Here is a 21,940-nt window from a genome sequence, read left to right on the forward strand (position 1 = left end):
GGCATTTACTAAGCATTTTCCCGGATTCTTGGATCATAAGGCTAATATGCCACAGCATACATTTTGGGAAATACTGTTCTTAACAATACCTTGGTTCTCACTTTAATGAGTACAGCTGCTATTGATATGGGAAGATTGCATGGTACTCCATCCTTAACATTCTTGCATTGTAGAGCCACCTCTCCCCCTTTCCTCCAACTTGCTTGTTTTTTGGTTTGGTTGGTTTTTGTTGTTTTTTGTTTTGTTTTTGTTTTTGAGACAGGGTCTTACTCTGTCACCCAGACTGGAGTGCAATGGTGCAATCATGGCTCACTGCAGCCTCAATCTCTGGCTCAAGTGATCCTCACACTTCAGTCTCCAAAGTGCTGGAATTACAGACATGAGCCACTATGCCTGGCTAATTTTTTGATTATTTTTTAGAAACAGGGTCTCCCTGTGTTGCCCAAGCTGGTCTCTAACTCCTGGCCTCAAGTAATCTTCCCGCCTCAGCCTCCAAAGTGCTGGGATTACAGGCATGAGCCACCATGCCTGACTAAGTTGGGTGTTTTTAATGAGTCTCCCTAGCCAAACTTTTGCTAATTTCCTTCTTCCCTCAATCTCTTTTTTTTGCCATGGGTGAAATTCAGAAACTTGTCTTTCTGTTTCCTTTACCCTTTGTATCATATCTTCTATTCCCCAAACTAAAGGAGACTTTCTCTATTTTACTCCTTCTTTTGATAACTTTATTTGTTCTTTGCTGTGGGTAATTTTTATAGTAGTTTAGTATTTCTATTACTACTGTTATTATAACATTTATACATTTGTCTTTACTTTTTAAAGCATTTCATATTGACACAATTTCACTTGTTCCTTGCAAAAATCCCAGCAAGGGACATAAGAAAGCTCTCCTCCTTATTTATCCTTAAGAAAACTGAGGCTCAGAAATGTGGTAAGCCTCTCCAACAAAATCAACCATGACAGTCCTTACCCCCATGAAGCATTATAATCAGACAGCTATGCCTTTCCTTTTTTTTTTTTTTTTTTTGAGACAGGGTCTCACTCTGTTGCACAGGCTGGAGTGCAGTGGTACAACCACAGGTCACTGCAGCCTTGACCTCCCCAGGCTCAGTCGATCCTCCCGGTTCAGCCTCCTAGGCAGCTGGAACTATAAGCACGCACCACCATGCCCAGCTAAACTTTTTTTGTATTTATTGTATAGATGGTTCACCATGTTGCCCAGGCTGGTCTTGAACTCCTGTGCTCAAGAGATCTATCCCCCTCAGCCTCCCGAAGTGCTGGGATTAGACACATGAGCCACCACGTCTGGCCCTGCCTTACCCTTTGATAAGAAACAGCTTTGATTGTTCTGGAAGCTTTCTCTTTTAACAGATTTACCCCCATCAATATAAGAAGCATCATACAATACTCTCAATCAAGCCTGGCAGAATTCCTCCCTAGCTTTTGGCTCTAACGATAGACAGCCGAAAGGACAATTCTCACTTGTCCTGAAAATATTTATGGAGAGAAAAAGCCCAAAAGCCCAAGAAGAAGAGAGACGAGCATGAATGAATGAACGGCGCTGAAGAGGAAATGCACCTTGTAGTCTGGAAGCCCAGTCTCAGAATGCCCAGCACGACTTTTAGGTGTAGAAACAGGAGCAAGCAAAATCTAAGCTAGAAATCCCAAAGTCATCCAAAAACTCAGATGTTATTCCTAAAAATATTTACTAAGTGCCCACATACATCAAGCTATTTTGATGGGAGCCTGCTATCTAGGAGTTTGGAATTTAAAACAATATTGATCTACTTAAAAAGAGTTTCTTGCACCTGGAAAACAGTATCAGACTATGTTCAGAAATTTATGTAAGTCTACAGATGGAGGGGAGTATAAGGAGGGGACACTGGGAAAGAAAGACAGAGACAGAGACAGAGAAAGGGAGAAAACTCACTTCTCACTAACCAAGTACGTACCAGAGATAAAGGAATGAAGATGATGAGGATGGTTTTGAAAGAGAGAAGACATGGTTTGAAGAATAAAAAACATGTTCTAAAAAAAAAGATGTTCTAAAATTTGAAGAATTAGAAGACGTGGTTTGAAGAAAAAAAAAGTTCTAAAAAAAAAACATGTTCTAAAATTAGGATTTCAGTATTGACTGAACTCAACAGATCAGAATATTGGCATTAGCAATAGCAAACAAAATTTAAATTTCCCGAAAAAATTTAGGAAACACACAAGGTTTATACAAAGAAAGCCTCACCAAGAGACTAAAATGAAAAACCATGAGCTAAAAGGAGCATAGTATTTACATATTAGATGTTCATCCAGCATTAGTTATGAAATAAATTATAAAATGAGTTCCTAAACATGAAGCATGGTGCCTAGCACGGAGTAACTGCTTAATATTCATTATTGTTGCTATAAATGTAAAAGAGACATAAATATTGATTGCAAAATAGGAGATTGGCAAACCAAATAATAATCCATCTATTTATAACATAGAGTGTTACAGCACAGTTAGGATAGTGCTTTTGAAGAATTTTTATGATACAGGGAAATGCTTGGGTGAAGGGCCAAGTGGAAAAACAGGACAAAATACAAAATTGTCTGTGCAATGAGATCCTTCATTCTTTATCAATTAAAAGTAGCCATATACCCATACATGCACCCTCAAAAGTATGAACGTGCATGGGGGAAGAAAAGGCTGGAAAGTATTTCAAACTGTCTACAATGATTTCCTCTAAGTAGCAGGATTCTGGACAGTTACAGTATAAAGAGTTATAATATGTAGAGCACAAACTCTATCATCAGACCCACCAGAGTTTGAATCTTGGCACTACTGTTTATTGTTAGGTGACATTCATTGAATTATTTAACCTCTCTGAGTCTCTATTTCCTCATCTGTAAATTGGAAACAATATCACCTACCTCCAAGGGATTGTTGTCTGAATTAAATGGGATAATATATGCAAAGTTCTTGACAAATCTTGCCTATTATCATTTCAAATATTCCTATCCAAAGTTTTAATATTTTCCAAAGTTTCTGTAAAAGGTATGTAGATCTCATTTCTACTCTGAAATGAGCATTTTTCTAAAGATAAAAAGGAATTCAACAAGGAGAACAAGGTTAGTAATTAGATGCAATTTTTTTTTTTTTTTTTGAGACAGAGTCTCGCTTTGTCACGCTGGCTCCCAGGCTCAAGTGCAGTGGTGCAAACGTGGTTCACTGCAGTCCCCACCTCCCGGGCCCAAGCGACCCTCCTGCCCCATCCTCAGGCCCCCAAGTCCCCAAGTAGCTGGGACTACAGGCATGCATCACCACACCCGACTAATCTTTATATTTCTTGCTGGTCTCCAAACTCCTGAGCTCAGGAGATTCTCCCACCTCAGCCTCTGAAAGTGCGGGGATTACAGGCATGAACCACCATGCCCAACTTGTAATTAGATGCATTCTTATCCACCCCAAAAGGTGATTCTTGCTCTAAATCATATATCATTCCAGAGCTGAAATGGTCAGCTCTCTAGTTAACTTCAGAAAAATGCTTTTATTCTGATATTTTATTCTAGTCTTGAAGATCATTGAGGACAGAGAAACTACAGCTTAGCACAGCTCCTGCCCCAAAGTTAATGCTTGGAGAGTTAACAGAAGTTTTGCTCTTGTTTTTGTTTTGTTCCAATTCCAGTGGGGTTTTTTAGCCTGAAATGGTAAGAAGTAGCTCTTTCTCTACCCAAGTAGAAGCTCACTCTAATATAAGCCCACTTTTTGGATCTATCTCCCAGCCAGAGAGAGGGCACCTGATGCTCCTGAGATAAATTCTTTATGTTTTTGAAAGACATGTGGCCCATGATCTTTTCCCTTGAAAAGATTCCCTTTACTCACTATTCTGTAGAAAGTATCTACCAAAAGGAGGAAATGGCAGACAGCAGCAAGAATGTCTCCATCACTTCAAACATCTCCCCAAATTGCTTGTCCACCTTCATATTTGATTATAGCAAAGTCCAAGGCTCATTTTCAATGAGAAGGAAAATGAAGGAGGCTGAAGGAGTGGCAAATAGAAATCTGCAAGGCCAAAGATGGAGAAAGCCTGGGCCTCCAGCCTTCTCTTCCAATGATGGCCATCTCTAGCCCCTGCCGCCATGGTTAAGAAGCTGGTTGGGGTGACAGTTGACTCTTATATTTAAAGAGCAAAGCTGGGAGAGGGAATTCAGATGAGGGGGAAGAGCTTAAAGTCAACATGAAGAAGCGTCACTTGAGTGTGCAACAGGGTGCTTGGTCCCCAGAGAAGGTTCCACAGCATCTGGGAAACTTTCTACTGCCATCCTTCAAGGGTGAAAATCAGGGAGGGACGTTCTCCCACATTCATTTATTCATTCAAAAATGTTTGAATACCTGCTATATGCCAAGCACTATGGCAGTCCTGGAGATAAATGCCAGCCTTTCTTGGGTATTTCTTCATAGCAGCATGAGAATGAATTAATAGAGTAAAATTGGTACTGAGGGAGTGGGGCGCTGCTATAAGGATATGCAAAAATGTGGAAGCAACTTTGGAACAGGGTAACAGGCAGAGGTTGGAACAGTTTGGAGGTCTCATAAGAAGACAGGAAAATGTGGGAAAGTTTGGAACGTCCTAGAGACTTGCTGAATGACCAAAATGCTGATAGTGATATGAACAATAAGGTCCAGGCTGAGGTGGTCTCAGATGGAGATGAGGAACTTTTTGGGAACTGGAGTAAAGGTCACTCTTGCTATGCAAAGAGACTGGATGCATTTTACCTCTGCCCTAGAGATCTGTGGAACTTTGAACTTGAGAGAGATGATTTAGGGTATCTGGCAGAAGAAATTTCTAAGCAGTAAAGCATTCAGAAGGAAGTAGAGCATAAAAGTTTGGAAAATTTGCAGCCCGGCAATGCAATAGAAAAGGGAAAGCTATTTTCTGGGGAGAAATTCAAGCCGGCTACAAAAATTTGCATAAGTAACCAGGAGCCAAATGTTAATCACCAAGACAATGAGCAAAATGTCTCCAGGGCATATCAGAGACCTTCAAGGCAGCCCCTCTTATCACAAGCCTGGAGGCCTAGGAGGGAAAAATGGTTTTATGGGCCCAGGTGTGCAGCCTCAGACATGATGCCCTGAATCCCAGCTGCTTCAGCTCCAGCCATGACCAAAAGGGGCCAAAGTATAGCTTGGGCCATTGCTTCAGAGGATGCAAGCCTCAAGCCTTGGGGACTCCCACATCATGTTAGGCCTGAGAGTGCACAGAAGTCAAGAATTGAGGTTTGGGAACCTCTGCCTAGATTTCAGAGAATATATGGAAATGCCTGGATGTCCAGGCAGAAGTTTGCTGCAGGCGTGGAGCCCTCGTGAAGAACCTCTGCTAGGGCAGTGTGGAAGGGAAATGTGGGGTCAGAGCCCCCCACAGAGTCCCCATGGGGGCACTGCCGAGTGGAGCTATGAGAAGAGGGCCACCATCCTCTAGACCCCAGAATGGTAGATCCACCAATAGCTTGCACCATGCACTTGGTGCAACCCACAGACACTCAACACCAGCCATGGAAGCAGCCAGGGTGGGGGCTATACCCTGCAAAGCCACAGAGGCAGAGCTGCCCAAGGCTATGGGAGCCCACCTCTTGCATCAGCGTGACCTGGATGTGAGACATGGAGTCAAAGGAGATTATTTTGAAACTTTAAGGTTTAATGACTGCCCTATTGGATTTTGGACTTACATCCTTTGTTTTGGTCAATTTCTCCCATTTAGAATGGGTGTATTTACCCAGTGCCTGTACTCCCATTGTAACAAGGAAGTGACTTACTTGCTTTTGATTTTACAGGCTCATAGGCAGAAGGGACTTGCCTTGTCTTCGATGAGACTTTGGATCTGGACTTTGGGGTTAATGCTGGATGAGTTAAGACTTTGGGTGACTGTTGGAAGGGCATGATTTTTGTGTCTTGAAATGTGAGGACATGAGATTTGGGAGGGGCCATGGATGGAATGTTGTGGTTTAGCTGTGTCCTTACCCAAATCTTATCTTGAATTGCAGTTTCCATAAGCCTCACCTGTCATGGGAGGGACCTCGTGGGAGGTAATGAATCATGGGGGGTGATTTCCCCCATGCTGTTCTCATGATAGTGAGTTCTCACAACATATGATGGTTTTATAAGGGGCTCTTCCCCAATTCACTCGGCACTCATTCTCTCTCCTGCTGCCCTGTGAAGAGGTGCTTTCCACCATGATTTTAAGTTTCCTGAGGCTTCCCCAGTCATGTGGAGCTGTGAGTCAATTAAACTTCTTTTCTTATAAATTAACCAGTCTCAAGTATTTCTTTATAGCAGCATGAGAATGGACTAATACAACTCATTAGTAGTCACTACTCATCCCCACAACCCCTGGCAATCTCTAATCTACTGTCTATCTCTATGGATATTTCTTATAAATGGAATCATACAATATGTGATCTTTCATATATGTCCTCTTTCGCTTAGCATCCTGTTTTCAGGGTTTATCCATGTTGTAGCATTAATCAGTACTTCCTTCTTTTTAAGGCTGAATAATATTCTGTTGTATGGATATTCTATATTGTGTTTTTCTATTCATTCATTGATGGACATTGGATTGATTCCATTTTTGGCTTTTAAAAATATGCTGCTATGAATATTCATGCACAACTTTTTTGTATGAACTTATGTTTTCAATTTTCTTTGGTGTAGCGCTAGGAGTGGAATTGTTGGGTGGTATGATAATGATATGTTTAACTTGTTGAGGAACTGCTAGACCATTTCCAAAACACCCACACAATTTTGCAATCCCACCAGCCCTGTACAAGGGTTCCAGTTTCTCTATATCCTCAATAACACATGTTATTATCTTTTTTGCTGTGGCTATCCCAGTAGGTGCAAAGTGGTATCTTTCTGAGGTTTTGATTTGCATTTCCCTAGTGACTAATGATGTTGAGCATTTCCTGTGCTTACTGGCAATTTGTATATCTTCTTCAAAGAAATGTCCATTCAGAGACTTTGCCCTCTTTAACTGGGTTGTTTGTCTTTTTATGGTTGAGTTTAAGATATATATATGTGTGTATATATCTTAAACTCAATATGTGTATATATCTTAAACTCAATAAATATACATATATATTTATTGTTGAGTTTAAGATATATATATATATATATTCTAGATACAAATACTTCATCAGATATGTGATTTGCAAATATTTTCTCTCCTTTTTGTGGGTTTTCTGGCCCTTGCTTCTTTCACTGCTTTGTGAACCTTTTTTGAGAGGTCTGTTTATGTATCCCAGAGTTTTTCACAAAACTGCTTTCCATTTTTGCTTGTATCTTCTCCTTTGGCTCCCAACGTGAACACTGGGCGGGAGTACAGATTCAAAGGCAAACATCATGTTGGGCCAGGCTCTGAACTCAACTCCTAAGTCTGAATCCCAGCTCTGCTCTTATCCTAGCTTCTCTGAGACTAGGTTTTCCCACCTATACAATGGAAACATTAATGTCAACCTCTCTTTCAGTTTTCAAAATTAAGTGAGATAATGCTGGGCCCCTTTTACCACCATCATCTCATTTAAGCCCTCACAACCAACCTGTGCACAGATATTCTTTTTTTTTTTTTTTTTTTTTGAGACAGAGTCTCGCTGTGTCACCCAGGCTGGAGTGCGGTGGTGTGGTCTCGACTCACTGCAACCTCCACCTCCCGGGTTCAAGTGACTCTCCTGCATCAGCCTCCTGAGTAGCTGGGACTACAGGCACGTGCCACCATGCCCGGCTAATTTTTTGCATTTTTAGTATAGATGAGGTTTCACCTTGTTAGTCAGGATAGTCTCAGTCTCCTGACCCTGTGATTCCCCCACCTCGGACTCCCAAAGTGCTGGGATTACAGGTGTGAGCCACCATGCCCAGCCCTGTGCATAGATATTCTTATCTCTATTTTACAAATGAGGAGGCCAGGTGCAGTGGCTCACACCTGTAATCCCAGCACTTTGGGAGGCCAAGGCAGGTAGATTGCTTGAGCTCAGGAGTTCCAGACCAGCCTGGGCAACATGATAAAACCCCGTTTTCAAAAAATACAAAAAATTGGCCAGGCGCGGTGGCTCACGCCCATCATCCCAGCACTTTGGTAGGCCGAGGGGGGCGGATCACGAGGTCAGGAGATCAAGACCATCCTGGCTAACACGGTGAAACCCCGTCTCTACTAAAAATACAGAAACAAAATTAGCCGGGCGTGGTGGTGGGTGCCTGTAGTCCCAGCTACATGGGAGGCTGAGGCGGGAGAATGGTGTGAACCAGGAGGCGGAGGTTGCAGTGAGCCGAGATCACACCACTGCACTCCAGCCTGGGCGACAGAGCGAGACTCCATCTCAAAAAAAAAAAAAAAATTAGCCAGGCGTGGTGTTGTGCGCCTGTAGTCCCAGCTACTTAGGAGACTGAGGTGGGAGGATCACTAAAGCACAGGAGGTCAAGGCTGCAGTGAGCCGTGATTGCACCACTGCATTCCAGGTGATGTAATGAGACCCTGTCTCAAAAAAAAAAAAAGAAAAAGAGGAAAACTAAGGTTTTCTTTGTTTTTGTTTTTTTATTATTATACTTTAAGTTCTAGGGTACATGTGCACAACGTGCAAGCTTGTTATATAGGTATACATGTGCCATGTTGGTTTGCTGCACCCATCAACTCGTCATTTACATTAGGTATTTCTCCTAATGCTATGCCTCCCCTAGCCCCCCAATTGTTAGGTCAACCAAGCATTATTTTTACATACCAGTAATCATCAACTGTCCAAATGGCTAGATATTTGGGCAAATTCCTAAGAAGCCTGTTTCAAAAAAAAAAAAATTAGGGCTAAAGGTTGGAAAATGAAAACCTGGCTGTATTAATTTTTTCTTTTTTATTAGGAATATATATTAAGGGAATGCTAGGTGTCAGACCCTCCATTAGGCACTGGAGCAATGAATACAATGAGATATGGTCTGTGCCTTCACGAAGCTCACAGTCAGGTGGCAGAACAAACACTCAAAAGTCAACAGGCCACTGAATCAAACGACTGTGACTTGCATCAAGAGCACAAAGGAAATAAAACAGGAGCTGAGTCAGAACCCACTGACCATGGTCACAGGGCATACTTAAGATGTGGGGACCTGGCTGAGTACAGTGGCTCATGCCTGTAATCCCAGCACTTTCGGAGGCTGAGGCAGGATGATCACTTGAGCACAAGAGTCTGAGTTCAGCCTGGGCAACATAGCAAGACCCTGTCTCTACCAGAAAATGAAAAAATTAGTCTGGCGTGGTGGCATGTACCTGTGGTCCCAGCTACTCTGGAGGCTGAGGCTGGAGAATCGCTTGAGCCCAAGAGTTTGAGGCTGCAGTGAGCTATGATTGCACCACTGGGCAACAGAGTAAAACCTTGTCTCAAAAAATAAAAAATGAAGAGATGAGGAGGCCTGAGAAGGCTGCCCTGAAGGTGCCAACATGTCAGCCAAGACCAGAATGAGCAGATGCTGGCCACATGAGACAGAGAGAGAAGAGGGCCACAAGTAGAGAGGAGATGACCTGGACACAGACGGGGGCAGGAAACGGGGAGACAGCGAGCAAGGGAAAAGGCTCCAAACGAGATAGGAGAGGCTGCAGGGGCCACTCCTGCAGGGTTGGGAAGGGCAGAATGAAGAATGTGAGCTTCTCCCAGGGAAATAGGGAGCCATGGAGGGCTTTAGCGCTGAGGAAGCACAATGTTCCAATCCCATATACCCACCAGTAATCCCAGCAGGGATTACTTTGGGAGGCTGAGGCAGGCGGATCACCTGAGGTCAGGAGTTCAAGACCAGCCTGGCCAACATGTGAAAGCCCATCTCTAATAAAAATACAAAAATTAGCTGGGTATGGTGGCATGCATCTGTAATCCCAGCTACTTGGGAGGCTGTAACCTCAAACTCCTGAGCTCACTCAATCCTCTCACCTCAGCTTCCTGAGTAGCTGGGACTACAGGTACATGCCACCATACCTGGCTTTTTTGTCTTTTTTCTGAAACAGGGTCTTGCTCTGTCACTCAGGCTGGAGTGCAGTGGCACAATCATAGCTCACTGCAGCCTTGAACACTGGGACTCAAGCAATCCTCCCACCTCAGCATCCCCAAGTAGCTGGGACTACAAGCACGTGCCACCACGCCAGCTAATTTTTTGTAGATAGAGGGTCTCCCTATCTTGCCCAGGTTGGTCTTGAACTCCTGGACTCAAGTGATCCTCCTGCCTTGGCCTCCCAAAGCGTTGGGATTACAGGCATGAATCACTGCACCTGGCATCCAGCTAATTTTTAAAATTGTTTTGTAGAGACAAGGGTCTTGCTATGTTGCCCAGGCTGGTCTTGAACTCCTGGACTCAAGTGATCCTCCTGCCTCAGCCTCCCAAAGTGCTGGGATTACAGGTATGAGCTGCTGCACCTGGCCTATTCATATGCTTAGAACAAAGAGAGAAAAAAAAAAAACACAAACTCCTGTGTGTCTGTGCCTGTGTGTGTGTGTACAATCACTGTACCAAACTAGCCATGTGACTACGGACAAATTGCTTTGACTTCTTTGTGCTTCAGTTTTCCCATCTGTAAAATGGAAACCGCAAAGCACCTAGCTCATAGTGTTGTGAGGACCAATACAATAATCTTGAAAAACATTCAACACAGTGCCCGGCATATACTAAATGCCTCATAAATAGTATCTGTTATCATTGTTATTTTGTCAAAGAAAGACTTAAGGCCAAAACATTTAGAAAAGAAAAGATTTTACTTCAAAAGAAATGCAAGATAATCCACCTTCAAAAAGACCAGCTAGCCAAAGCAAAACACAAGTATTTAAAAGAAAACAGATGCATAGTTGTCAAGGTGACCGAGTTGTTTTATATTAATCTGTTCTTGGAAAACAAAACAGTATCTTTCTGAAGATATTACACTATCTACAAAGGAAGTAACCTGTGTTTAGACATCATAGTTGCAAAAGGTAGTGATGAAGTTGTCTTTGCCAAGATTTATGGGAAGTACTCAAGGTTTTAATATTTGAGGGATCAGGACTAGACAGACTGACTGTTATTCTTAGTTTATCTCAGGGTGAAAATTGCTGTTTCTTTCTCCTGACTATGATACATGATGTGCTTAGTCATAATGGAAGCAGGAGAAAGTGTCAGTTTTCTTTTCATATTATTCATGCGGGGAAAAATCTAGAATCAGATGCACCAAACTGCTAATAAGGGTTATCTCTGGGAAATAAGATTAGGGAAAGAGCTTTACTATCGACTGTATGCGCTTCTGTAGCATTCAAATGTTTTACATGTTCACAAATTGCATTAGTAATTTTTAAAAGAACAAATAAGATCATATAAATTTTGAGTATCTAAAGCTGCCCCGTTTCTTCCTAGTTCTTCCACTCCAGATGGAATAGTTTACATTCTAAGCTCTTCAGAAAAAGATTTATAAACCATGCGTTTTCTCTAAAATCCATTTCCACCGCTTCAGTCTGTCACATCTGCCAGGAGAACCTCAATATAAAATTCCAATTAAAAGAGGAAAAGAATTACAGTGACATGTTGGGGAGGCAGGGAAAGAATTCTTTCTGCTTCATTGTTAGTTCTGTACCCTTAAGCCCGAGACCCCCCAGCCATGGAAATCCTTCACAGTGAAATCTCAGAGTTGGAGTCTCCCACTCTCGTCCCTCCCCACATCTTCTTACTTTTACCCAGCAGATCTACCCGTGGGCAGCCCTTTTCCCAAGTACCAGGGGAGAAAATGGATTCAGGAAAGGATTTGTGGGGAGAGGAAAGTCCACACTTAATACTGAAAGAGGCTTTTCATCTGTTTTTCAAGCCAACAGCAGCCCCATTCCTAGATTCACTCAAGGTCTCCCTTACATGTCCCTGGAAAGATGGTGGTTTGCAAAGAGAGGAGGGTCACATACAAGATGCCAGAGTGGCAGCAGGTGATGAAGGCGGGGCAGGATTCATCTGTGGCTTGCACTCAAATCCCCTTCAGCCAGGTCACCAAGCACAGCCTCTCTGCCTTGTATCAAATAACTCAAATGGCCAGGGACCCTCATTTCAGACTGTGCTCATGGGCAATGCACAGGTGATAGATGTACCCTTCTACATGACAGACTGGCTGTTCTTCCCATTTTTTTGGTCACTGCTACTGAGAACATGAAACTGTTCTTTCATCCAAACAGCCTGGAGTTGCCATTTAGAAAAGAGAGGGGACTTCATTATTTTTCCTATGGTTACAGCAACATGAATGCATCACCACAGCTATCATCTCAGAACTGTGTTTTCCAAGGCAGCACAATAGGTCGGTTTGGGAAAGTCCGAATTTATATAATTCTAAACTGGATTATGAGCTCAGAATTTAGGGTTCTAATATTCTATGCAGTGATTTTGATTGTAAAGCCTCTAAAACAGCTTCTCAGCACTTTGGGAAGCTGAGGCAGGTGGATTGCTTGAGGTCAGGAGTTTGAAACCAGCCTGGACAACATGGCAAAACCCCATCTCTACCAAAAATACAAAAAAAAAAAAAAATTAGCTGGGTGTGTTGCTATGCACCTGTAGTCCTAGCTACTCAGGAGGCTGAAGTGGAAGGATTACTTGAGCCCAGGAGGTTGAGGCTGCAGTGAACCAAGATTGTGCCACTCCACTCCAACCTGGGTGACAGAATGAGACCTCGTCTCAAAAAAAAATTTTTTTTAATGATAATAATAATGCAAGAGCAACCCAAGCATCTATCAATAGCTGAAGGGATAAACAAAATGCAATGTATCCCTACAATGGAATATTGTATATATCCCTACAATGGAGTATTGTTTATCCTTAAAAGGGGGAAAAATTCTGACACATGCTATAACATGGATGAACTTTGAAGACATTATTATGTCTAAGTAAAAGAATCCAGTCCCCCCAGAAAACAAATACTGCATAATTTCACTTGTATGAGGTACCTGGAATAGTCAAATTTATAGAGTCAGAAGGAATTGTGGTTGTCATGGGCTGGGGAGAGGGTGAATGGGAGTGAGTATTTTACAGGTATGGAGTTTCCACTGGGGAAGATGAAAATTCCAGAGATAGATGGTGGGTCATGGTTGCACAGCAATGCGAATGTACATAATGCCACTGAACAGTATACTTAAAAATGGTTAAAAGATTAAATTGTAGGCATATTTTATCACAACAAAAAAATCACACACAAAAACATGTGCCGCCTGGTACCCACATCAGCTAAATCAGAATCTCTCCATGATAGCGCCTGGTTCTCTGTATTTTTTTTTACTACCCAGGTGATTCTAATGAACACCCAAGATGGAGAACTCCAGAATTCACGACTTAGAATTCAGGAACTCCCCTTGCTGGAAGTCCCTAACATTGTTTTTAGTTCTCGCTCTCTCATTCACACAAGAGGCCTGAAAGCAATTCCTCTTCATTGTTGAGTCTTCCTGCCTGTTGCTGACTAAGGTGGCCCAGATCCAAGAATTAATGGAAGGTTCCGGAAGCAGAAAGCTCTGTGGTATACTGGGTATTTCTCTGGCTTGTAATTATCTGCATATGTTTAATCCCCCTTAATAGTCCAGGAAGAGGAGCAATTATTACTGAAGTGCTGTGATTTCAGAATCAAGGAAGAGGTTCTTAGTGAAATCTGTAATTCACAGCACCGATGGAGTCCTTCTGTACATAACTTCTTCCTTTTTTTTTTTTCTTTGATACAAGGTCTCACTCTGTCATCCAGGTTGGAGTGCAGTGGCACGATCATAGCTCACTGCAGCCTCAAACTCGTGGGCTCAGGTGATCCTGCCACCTCAGCCTCCCGAGTATCTTAGACTACAGGTGTGCGTGTACATAACTTTTAAATACATATTTCCAGTCTTCTTTGGGCTATAGCACAACTGTTGGGTGACTCTTAGCCATGGGATGATAAAGAGAGCTTATTTTTCAAAACCGTGTGTTCCTTTTATTTTGAAAAATTGCAGGCCTCAAATATAAGTGAGCAAATAATATAATGACCTATATAATCACCAAAATGCATCAATAGTTAACATTTTTTGCCATTTTTATTATTATTTTGCTGAAAATTTAGGTACAGGTTGCAATAATATCAGTTCTAGATAATGCAGCCTATATCTTCTGTAGAAAAAATAATTCTGTTGTGTAACTAAAATACAAATATCACACTCAAGAAATTTAACATTATTATTATCTAACATTTACTCTACATTCAAATTTCCCCAATTATCCTGAAGATATCTGTAATTGCTACTTATTTATTAATCCTAGACACGATCAAGGATCATACATTGCATATAATTATTAGGTTCACCTAGTTTTCTTTAATCTAGGAGACTCTCCTGATGTGTGTGGGTGGGTGGGTGTGCATGTCTTTCACGACACTGACTTTTTAAAAATAATTTCAAGCCATTTGTCTTGCAGAAAATTGCTCAAATAGAATTTACCCTATTATTCCCTCTTAATTAAAAAAAGCTAGGTATATTGAGAAAACTACATAGGGCCAGGTGCAGTGGCTCATGCCTGTAATCCCAACACTCTGAGAGGTCGAGGCAAGTGGATTGCTTGAGGCCGGAAGTTCGAGACCAGCCTGGCCAACATGGTGAAACTCTATCTCTGCTAAAAATACAAAAATTTGCCACGCATGGTAGCAGGCAGCTTTAGTCTCAGCTACTCAGGAGGCTGAGGCAGGAGAATGACTTGAACCCAGGAGGCAGAAGTTGCAGTGAGCTGAGATCACGTCACTGCACTCCAGCCTGGGCAACAAAGCAAGACTCTGTCTCAGGAAAAAAAAAAAAAAGAAGAAGAAGGAGGAGGAGGACGAGAAGGGAGAAGAAAAGAGAAAGAAGAGAAGAGAAGAGAAGAGAAAAAAGAAAAGAAAAGAAAAGAAAAAACTGCACAGGTAAAATGTCCTTGCCAGGGTATTTTATCAGAAGGCACATGATGTCATTTGGTCATGATTCTCTTATTATTAAAGGGAGAAGAACAGTATCTGGCCTTCATCTCAGCAGCAAGCAGTCTCTGAATACCTCTTCTTTGCCTGGCAGTGTGCTATGTCCTGCAGACCTCAAAGATGCCCTCAAAAACTTCACATTCTGTGGGGAAACAGACATATTCATGCTCTCATTCAGTCAATAACATATTTCTTGAGCTCCAACAATGTGCCAGACACCACTCTAAGTACTAGAAACAAGGATGATATTTAAATATTTAACAAGTTTGGCATGAGCACAGAATCAGAGAAGATGCTCTGCTGAGCCCGATAACCCTTAAGTTGCTGGATCATGGGAAAACGGGAAAATGCAGAGAAGAAGTGGGATGGCTGGGATATTGGGGAAGGCAGACAAGATTCAGAGTAGCTGCTATTTATCAATGAGTACAGAGTATTTCAACATTTTAACAGCTGGGAATGAGAGCCATGGTTTGGCCATGGAAATGAAAAATTCAGCCAAGGTCCGTGACCTCATGGATTGATCTTCTAGTGCAGGAGTGGACAAACTTCTTTGGTAAATGACCAAATAGTAAATATTTTTGGCCTTGCAGGTCCTACATTCTCTGGACAGAGAGACAAAGTCCCAACTACCCAACTCTGTCTTTGTAGCACAAAAGTAGTGTGTCAGTCTGTTTTGCACTGCTATAAAGAATTACCTAACACTGAATGATTTATGAAGAAAGGAGGTTCGTTTGGTGCATGGTTCTGCAGACTAAACAAACATGGCGCCAATATCTTCTTCCGGTGAGGACTCAGGAAGCCTTTACTCATCGTGGAAAGCAAGGAGGAAACAACTGTGTCACGTGGTGAGACAGACAGAGCAAGAGAACGATGCCAGGCTCTTTTAAACAACCAGCTCTCACATGAACTAACAGAGTGAGAACTCATTACTGCAGGGAGGGCACCAAGCCATTAATGAGGGTCTGCCCCCTGACCACAACATCTTCCACCAGGCCCCACCTCCAACATTGGGGATCACATTTCCACATGAGATTTGGAGGGGACAAACATCCAAACTGAGGTAGGAGGTGGGACTTGACTCCAGACCAGATTGAAGACTGGCTGAAACAGGGGAAATGCACTCAAAACTCCTCTCCATAAGACATGCTCACCAGTGCCATGACAGTTTATCATTGCTATGGCAACACCCAGAAGTTACCACCCCTTTCCAGGGCAATGACCCAGAAGTTGTCACTCTTTTCAGGGCCACACCCAGAAGTTACCACCCCTTATCTAAAAATTTCTTAACAACCTGCCCCTTAATTTACATAGTTAAAAGTGAGTATGAATCTGACTGCAACACTGCCCTGAGCTGCTGCTCTCAACACACTGCCTATGGGGTAGCCTTGCTCTGCAGGAGTAGTCATGGAACTGAAACTCAGCCAGGGCTCTAACGCTGCTGCCTCAATCAAGCTGCATTTTTTTTTTTTTTTTTTTTTTTTTTTGAGACGGAGTTTCACTCTTGTTGCCCAGGCTGGAGTGCAATGGCAAAAATATCGGCTCACTGCAACCTCTGCCTCCCAGGTTCAAGCAATTCTCCTGCCTCAGTTTCCCGAGTAGCTGGGATTTACAGGTGCCTGCCATCATGCCCGGCTAATTTTTTGTATTTTTAGTAGAGACAGTTTCATCATGTTGGCCAGGATGGTCTCGAACTCCTGACCTCAGGTGATCCACCTGCCTTGACCTCCCAAAGTGCTGGGATTACAGGCGTGAGCCACCACATGCCCGGCCTAAAGCTGCTTTCTTCTACCGCCAGCTCATGCTTTTTTTTTTTTTTTTTTTTTTGAGACGGAGTCTTGCTCCATCACCCAGGCTGGAGTGCAGTGGCACGATCTCGGCTCACTGCAAGCTCCACCTCCCAGGTTCACGCCATTCTCCTGCCTCAGCCTCCCGAGTAGCTGGGACTATAGGCACCCACCACCACACCCGGCTAATTTTTTTGTATTTTTAGTAGAGACAGGGTTTCACTGTGTTAGCCAGAATGGTCTCGATCTCCTGACCTCGTGATCTGCCTGTCTCGTCCTCCCAAAGTGCTGGGATTACAGGCATGAGCCACTGCACCCGGCCCACCAGCTCACTCTTAAATTCTTTCCTAAGAGAGGTCAAAAAACTTCCCAGGCAAAAAACACATGAAAAAATGCTCATCATCACTGGCCACCAGAGAAATGCAAATCAAAACTACAATGAGATACCATCTCACACCAGTTAGAATGGCCATCATTAAAAAGTCAGGAAACAACAGGTGCTGGAGAGGATGTGGAGAAATAGGAACACTTTTACACTGTTGGTGGAACTGTAAACTAGTTCAACCATTGTGGAAGTCAGTGTGGCGATTCCTCAGGGATCTAGAACTAGAAACACCATTTGACCCAGCCATCCCATTACTGGGTATATACCCAAAGGACTATAAATCATGCTGCTATAAAGACACATGCACACGTATGTTTATTGCAGCACTATTCACAATAACAAAGACTTGGAACCAACCCAAATGTCCAACAATGATAGACTGGATTAAGAAAATGTGGCACATATACACCATGGAATACTATGCAGCCATAAAAAATGATGAGTTCATGTCCTTTGTAGGGACATGGATGAAACTGGAAAACATAATTCTCAGTAAACTATCGCAAGGACAAAAAACCAAACACCACATGTTCTCACTCATAGGTGGGAATTGAACAATGAGAACTCATGGACACAGGAAGGGGAACATCACACTCTGGGGACTGTTGTGGAGTGGGGGTAGGGGGGAGGGACAGCATTAGGAGATATACCTAATGCTAAATTACGAGTTAATGGGTGCAGCAAACCAACATGGCACATGGATACATATGTAACAAACCTGCACATTGTGCACATGTACCCTAAAACCTAAAGTATAATAATAAAATAAAATAAAATAATAATAAAATAAAATTTGGCAAGTAAATTAAAAAAAAAAGAATACCAGTGATTTCTTAATCCAGTTTTGCAAGTACAAACAATGACTGTGTATTATAAAAAGGGCTATTCAGATTTAGATTTCTTCATAGTTCCAATAAGGCAAAGATCAAATTTTAATGTCAAAAAAAAAAAAAAAAGACAAGCAGACAATGAGTGAGAATGTTCTAAATACTTTAGGGACGGTTTAACTGCTTTTTGGTTATGTTGTTTCAGACTGTAATTCTTACGAATGTAAAGTCAATTTGCAAAATTGAGTTAAAATATAATAGTTATAAATGTTTTTACTCTCTCATGTTAATCTAAAATAAAATAAAGCCTATGCTTTTTTGAAAAAAAAAAAAACTTCCCAGGCTAGGCCCCAATTCTGGGGCTCACCTGCCCTATAACAAAACTATATCAAATAGCCACAGACAATAGTAAACAAATGAGTGTGACTATGTTCCAAATAAGCTTTATTTACAAAAAGAGGCAGCAGGCTGGATTTGGCCCATGGGCCATGATTTGCAAACCCTTGTTCCAGTGAACAAGACAGACATACTCATTTGTCCTTTTACGCTACAAATACTTATCCAGCATCTTCTACATAGCAAGTATTGCACTGGACACTGCTATGCCGAACAAGACAGATGGCTGGGCCTGGTGGCTCATGCCTGTAATCCCAGCACTCTGGGAGACCAAAGTGGGTGGATCACTTGAGGTCAGGAGTTCAAGACCAGCCTGGCCAATGTGGAAAAACCCTGTCTTTACTAAAAATACAAAAATTAGCCAGGCGTAGTGGCAGACACCTGTAATCCAAGCTACTTGGGAGGCTGAGGCAGGAGAATTGCTTGAACCCAGGAGGCGGAGGTTGCAATGAGCCAAGATTGTGCCACTGCACTCCAGCCTAGGCGACAGAGCGAGACTCCATCTCAAAAAAAAAAAAAAGAAAAAAGACAGACGATGACCCCTGCCCATGTTGCACTTACATGCTGGTGAGAGAGACAAAATCTTGTTATGTAAATGCTAAGACAAAAGTCATCAGGAAATATAGAGGGGGCAGTTAACTCATCCTTAGAGTTTAGGGAAGGATTCCTGGAGGAGGGGATGACTGTGTTGTTTGCTTAGCAGCCTGTCAGTGAGATGAGCAAAGTCACCAGAGAGCTCTTGGAGCCTTTTCATCAGGACAGCCTGAGGACCTCCATCCCTTTCCCTGTGGGTTATCTGTCATCACCAGCTCTTCCCTTGTGTCCCCCAGTCTCTGAACAGCTACAACGACGGAGACTACGAAGGAGCCAGGCGGCTTGGGCGGAATGCTAAGTGGGTAGCCATCGCCTCCATCATCATTGGCCTTCTCATCATCGGCATTTCTTGTGCAGTTCACTTCACAAGGAAGTAAGTAGGCTTTTTGAATCCCTCCCCGTGTCAAATGCCCTTTCTCGAATGCCCGTTGGAATCTGTTAGGATAGGTTAGATTATGCTCCAGTAACAACCCCAAGCCAAAGGGTTTTCATGTTTTCTTCTCAGAACAAATTTGTCCCAGTCCAGAGGGACACATCAACAGTGTGGATCTTCTAGTGCAGGAGTGGGTGAATGTCTTTGGTAAATGACCAAATAGAAAATATTTTTGGCCTTACAGGCCCTACATCCTCTGGACAGAGTGACATAGTCCCAACTACTCAACTCAGTCTTTGTAGCACAAAAGTAGTGTGTTAGTCCATTCTGCATTGCTATAAAGAAATACCTCAGACTGAGTGATTTAATAAAGAAAGAAGGTTTGGATCCTTCTTTGGATCAGATCAACAACATGGATCCATTACATAGATCACATAGGTCAGTGGAAGGTCTCTCCTCCACAAAGTCATGCAGGGTCCAATGCTATACAAAGCTCCACCATCTTGTAGCTGCTCTATCTAGAACAGAAGTCAACAAACTTTGTCTGTAAAGGGCCAGATAGTAAATCTTGTAAGCCTTGCAGGCCATATGGTCCCGATCATGGTCTCTGGCACAGCTACTTAGCTCTGCCATTTTAGCACAAAAGCAGCCATAGACAATATAGAAATGAACAGGCGTGGCTGTGTTCCAATAAAACTTTATTTACAAAAACAGGCATCTGTCTGTGGGCTGTAGTTTGCCAACTTCAGATCTAGAACATGAGGTGTCCTCAGGCAAAGGCGGGGGAGAGGAAGACTGGAGAATCCCACATGGGCTTTTTACTGCCTGGCGACAAATGTCGCTTAGGCTCACATTGACTGAAATCAGTCACGTAATCCCACCTAACTGTAAGAGGGTGGGAAATGTGGGAGAGTAAATGGGATATTTAGGATTGCTATTTGCTCTGCCCTAGCACATCATCTGCTAAATAAACTCCTACTTGCATCAAACTAGCATAACTGATTTAGTTTAAGGGCAGAAGGGTCACCACATATTTTTGGTATTGACAATGAGCTCTCATCTCATAAAGAGATGGATGCTGTTGATGTGTTGTCCCTCTGGACTGGGACAAATTTATTCTGATTTCTCTCACCAGCTCAGATGGGCTCCATCTGCTAGACTCAATAACACTTTCCATCAGAGGTTTGACAGACAGCAAGGTCACGTGACAGGCAACCCAGACTGGGAAATGACAAGTCTAGATCCATCTCTGTCTTGCTATGTAATTTCTGGTAAGACAGATAAGAATGCTGAGAAATTCTTTTACTTTTCTACCAGAGCGGCATGGCTACTCCTATACCCTTGACCAAAGTCCTACACCCATCGAGCTGAGAAGGTCAACTTCTTTCTCTTGGTTGACAAAGGAGGCTCACCCAGATGGGTGAGGGAGGAAGGAGACCTCTTTTGACATTCCAGATCAGCCAACCCAACCTTGGCAACCAAGATAGTAGCAGATGTCACGGTAGATCCACTTCCTATCAGACAAGGCAGACCCAGGAACAACCAGTGGCAGCTGGGTAGAGGGGAAGATGTCAAAACAGAAGTGTCACAAAAGAAAATTAAATGGCTTTGGCCAAATGAAAGAGAAAAGGACACTCAAACATGAAAGGAAGCTCAAGGTTTCTTGCCTGCAGGATGGCAAATTTGATGTTGGCCTATGAAGAGGAAGATGGTTGGAGAATGCATGTGAATGAACTTGACTATATTCTTAAGAGAAGGTGTAAGGTGCTTGTGAACTTGTGAGCAGGGGAGCCACAGAGTGTGTGTTTAATGGTGCAGTTTTGGCACCTGACTGCATGGACCCAGGTCCCAGCCACCACTTATTCACTGTGAGACCTTCAGCCAATTGTTTAACATTCCTAAACCTCAGTTTCCTCACCTGTAAAATGAGAATAATAGTAGTACTGATTTCATAAAGCTATTGTAAAGGTTAATTGGATGACCCACAGAATGTGTAGGTTGGTGTCTCTGTTCTTTAGTAGGTGCACAAAAATGTAAATCATTTATTAATCTCATTATTACTATTATTATCAATGTTACTGGGAAAGGACCTCAGAATTCAAGATGCCATTAAATAGAATTCAAGGCTTTATACTTACGAGCCAAACAAAGGACAGTGTTCTAAGGGAATGAAGCCAAGCCTTGGCTTGACTCCTGGGAACTTGGGAAAATGCATACTGCCTAGATTAGTGTTTGACCTAAGTGGGTTATAATAATAGCAGCTGACACTAACATAGACCTTGATATATGCCGGGTACTGTTATAAGCTCTTACCTTAATTAATCCTCACTGAGTCTTCACAGCAACCCAAAAAGGTAGATAGGTATTATTATCCCTATTTTGCAGATGAGGAAACCGAGACTCAGAGAGGTAAAGTGACTTGCCCAAAGCCTCACAGCTAGTTAGTGGAAAAGGTAGGATTTAAAACCAGGATAGTGTCACTCTTCAGACTGTGTTCTTAGCCAAACTCCACACTGCCTCTAAGTCAATATGTTCCTGCTAGTACACCCAGTAACAAAGGCCAGTAAGTGGTACTTGCTTTGTGGCTAACTCCAGGATTGATTTACAGGGGAATGGTATGGTGAGGTTTCATCCTA

At 42.6% G+C, this 21,940-nt stretch overlaps 1 protein-coding gene and 1 long non-coding RNA gene across 3 annotated transcripts in view; one reads left to right on the forward strand and one right to left on the reverse strand.

Annotated features, from left to right (window-relative positions):
• Nucleotides 1–21,940, reverse strand: part of LOC134732071 (uncharacterized) — a 259,878-nt gene that overhangs the window by 202,843 nt on the left and 35,095 nt on the right. The gene's annotated exons all lie outside the window — the stretch shown is intronic.
• The window catches only part of TMEM233 (transmembrane protein 233), a 43,235-nt gene that overhangs the window by 10,702 nt on the left and 10,593 nt on the right, over nt 1–21,940 (forward strand). Inside the window, exon 2 of one of the 2 annotated variants that reach the window (XM_055239780.2) lies at nt 19,168–19,304. The exons of the other annotated variant lie outside the window; for it this stretch is intronic. Within the exon in view, the coding sequence (XP_055095755.1) occupies nt 19,168–19,304 (137 nt within the window). The remainder of the gene's footprint in view (nt 1–19,167; nt 19,305–21,940) is intronic. 2 annotated transcript variants of the gene reach the window in all.

This window comes from Symphalangus syndactylus, chromosome 13 (assembly GCF_028878055.3).
Source record: "Symphalangus syndactylus isolate Jambi chromosome 13, NHGRI_mSymSyn1-v2.1_pri, whole genome shotgun sequence".
In the NCBI taxonomy this organism is placed as follows: domain Eukaryota; kingdom Metazoa; phylum Chordata; class Mammalia; order Primates; family Hylobatidae; genus Symphalangus; species Symphalangus syndactylus.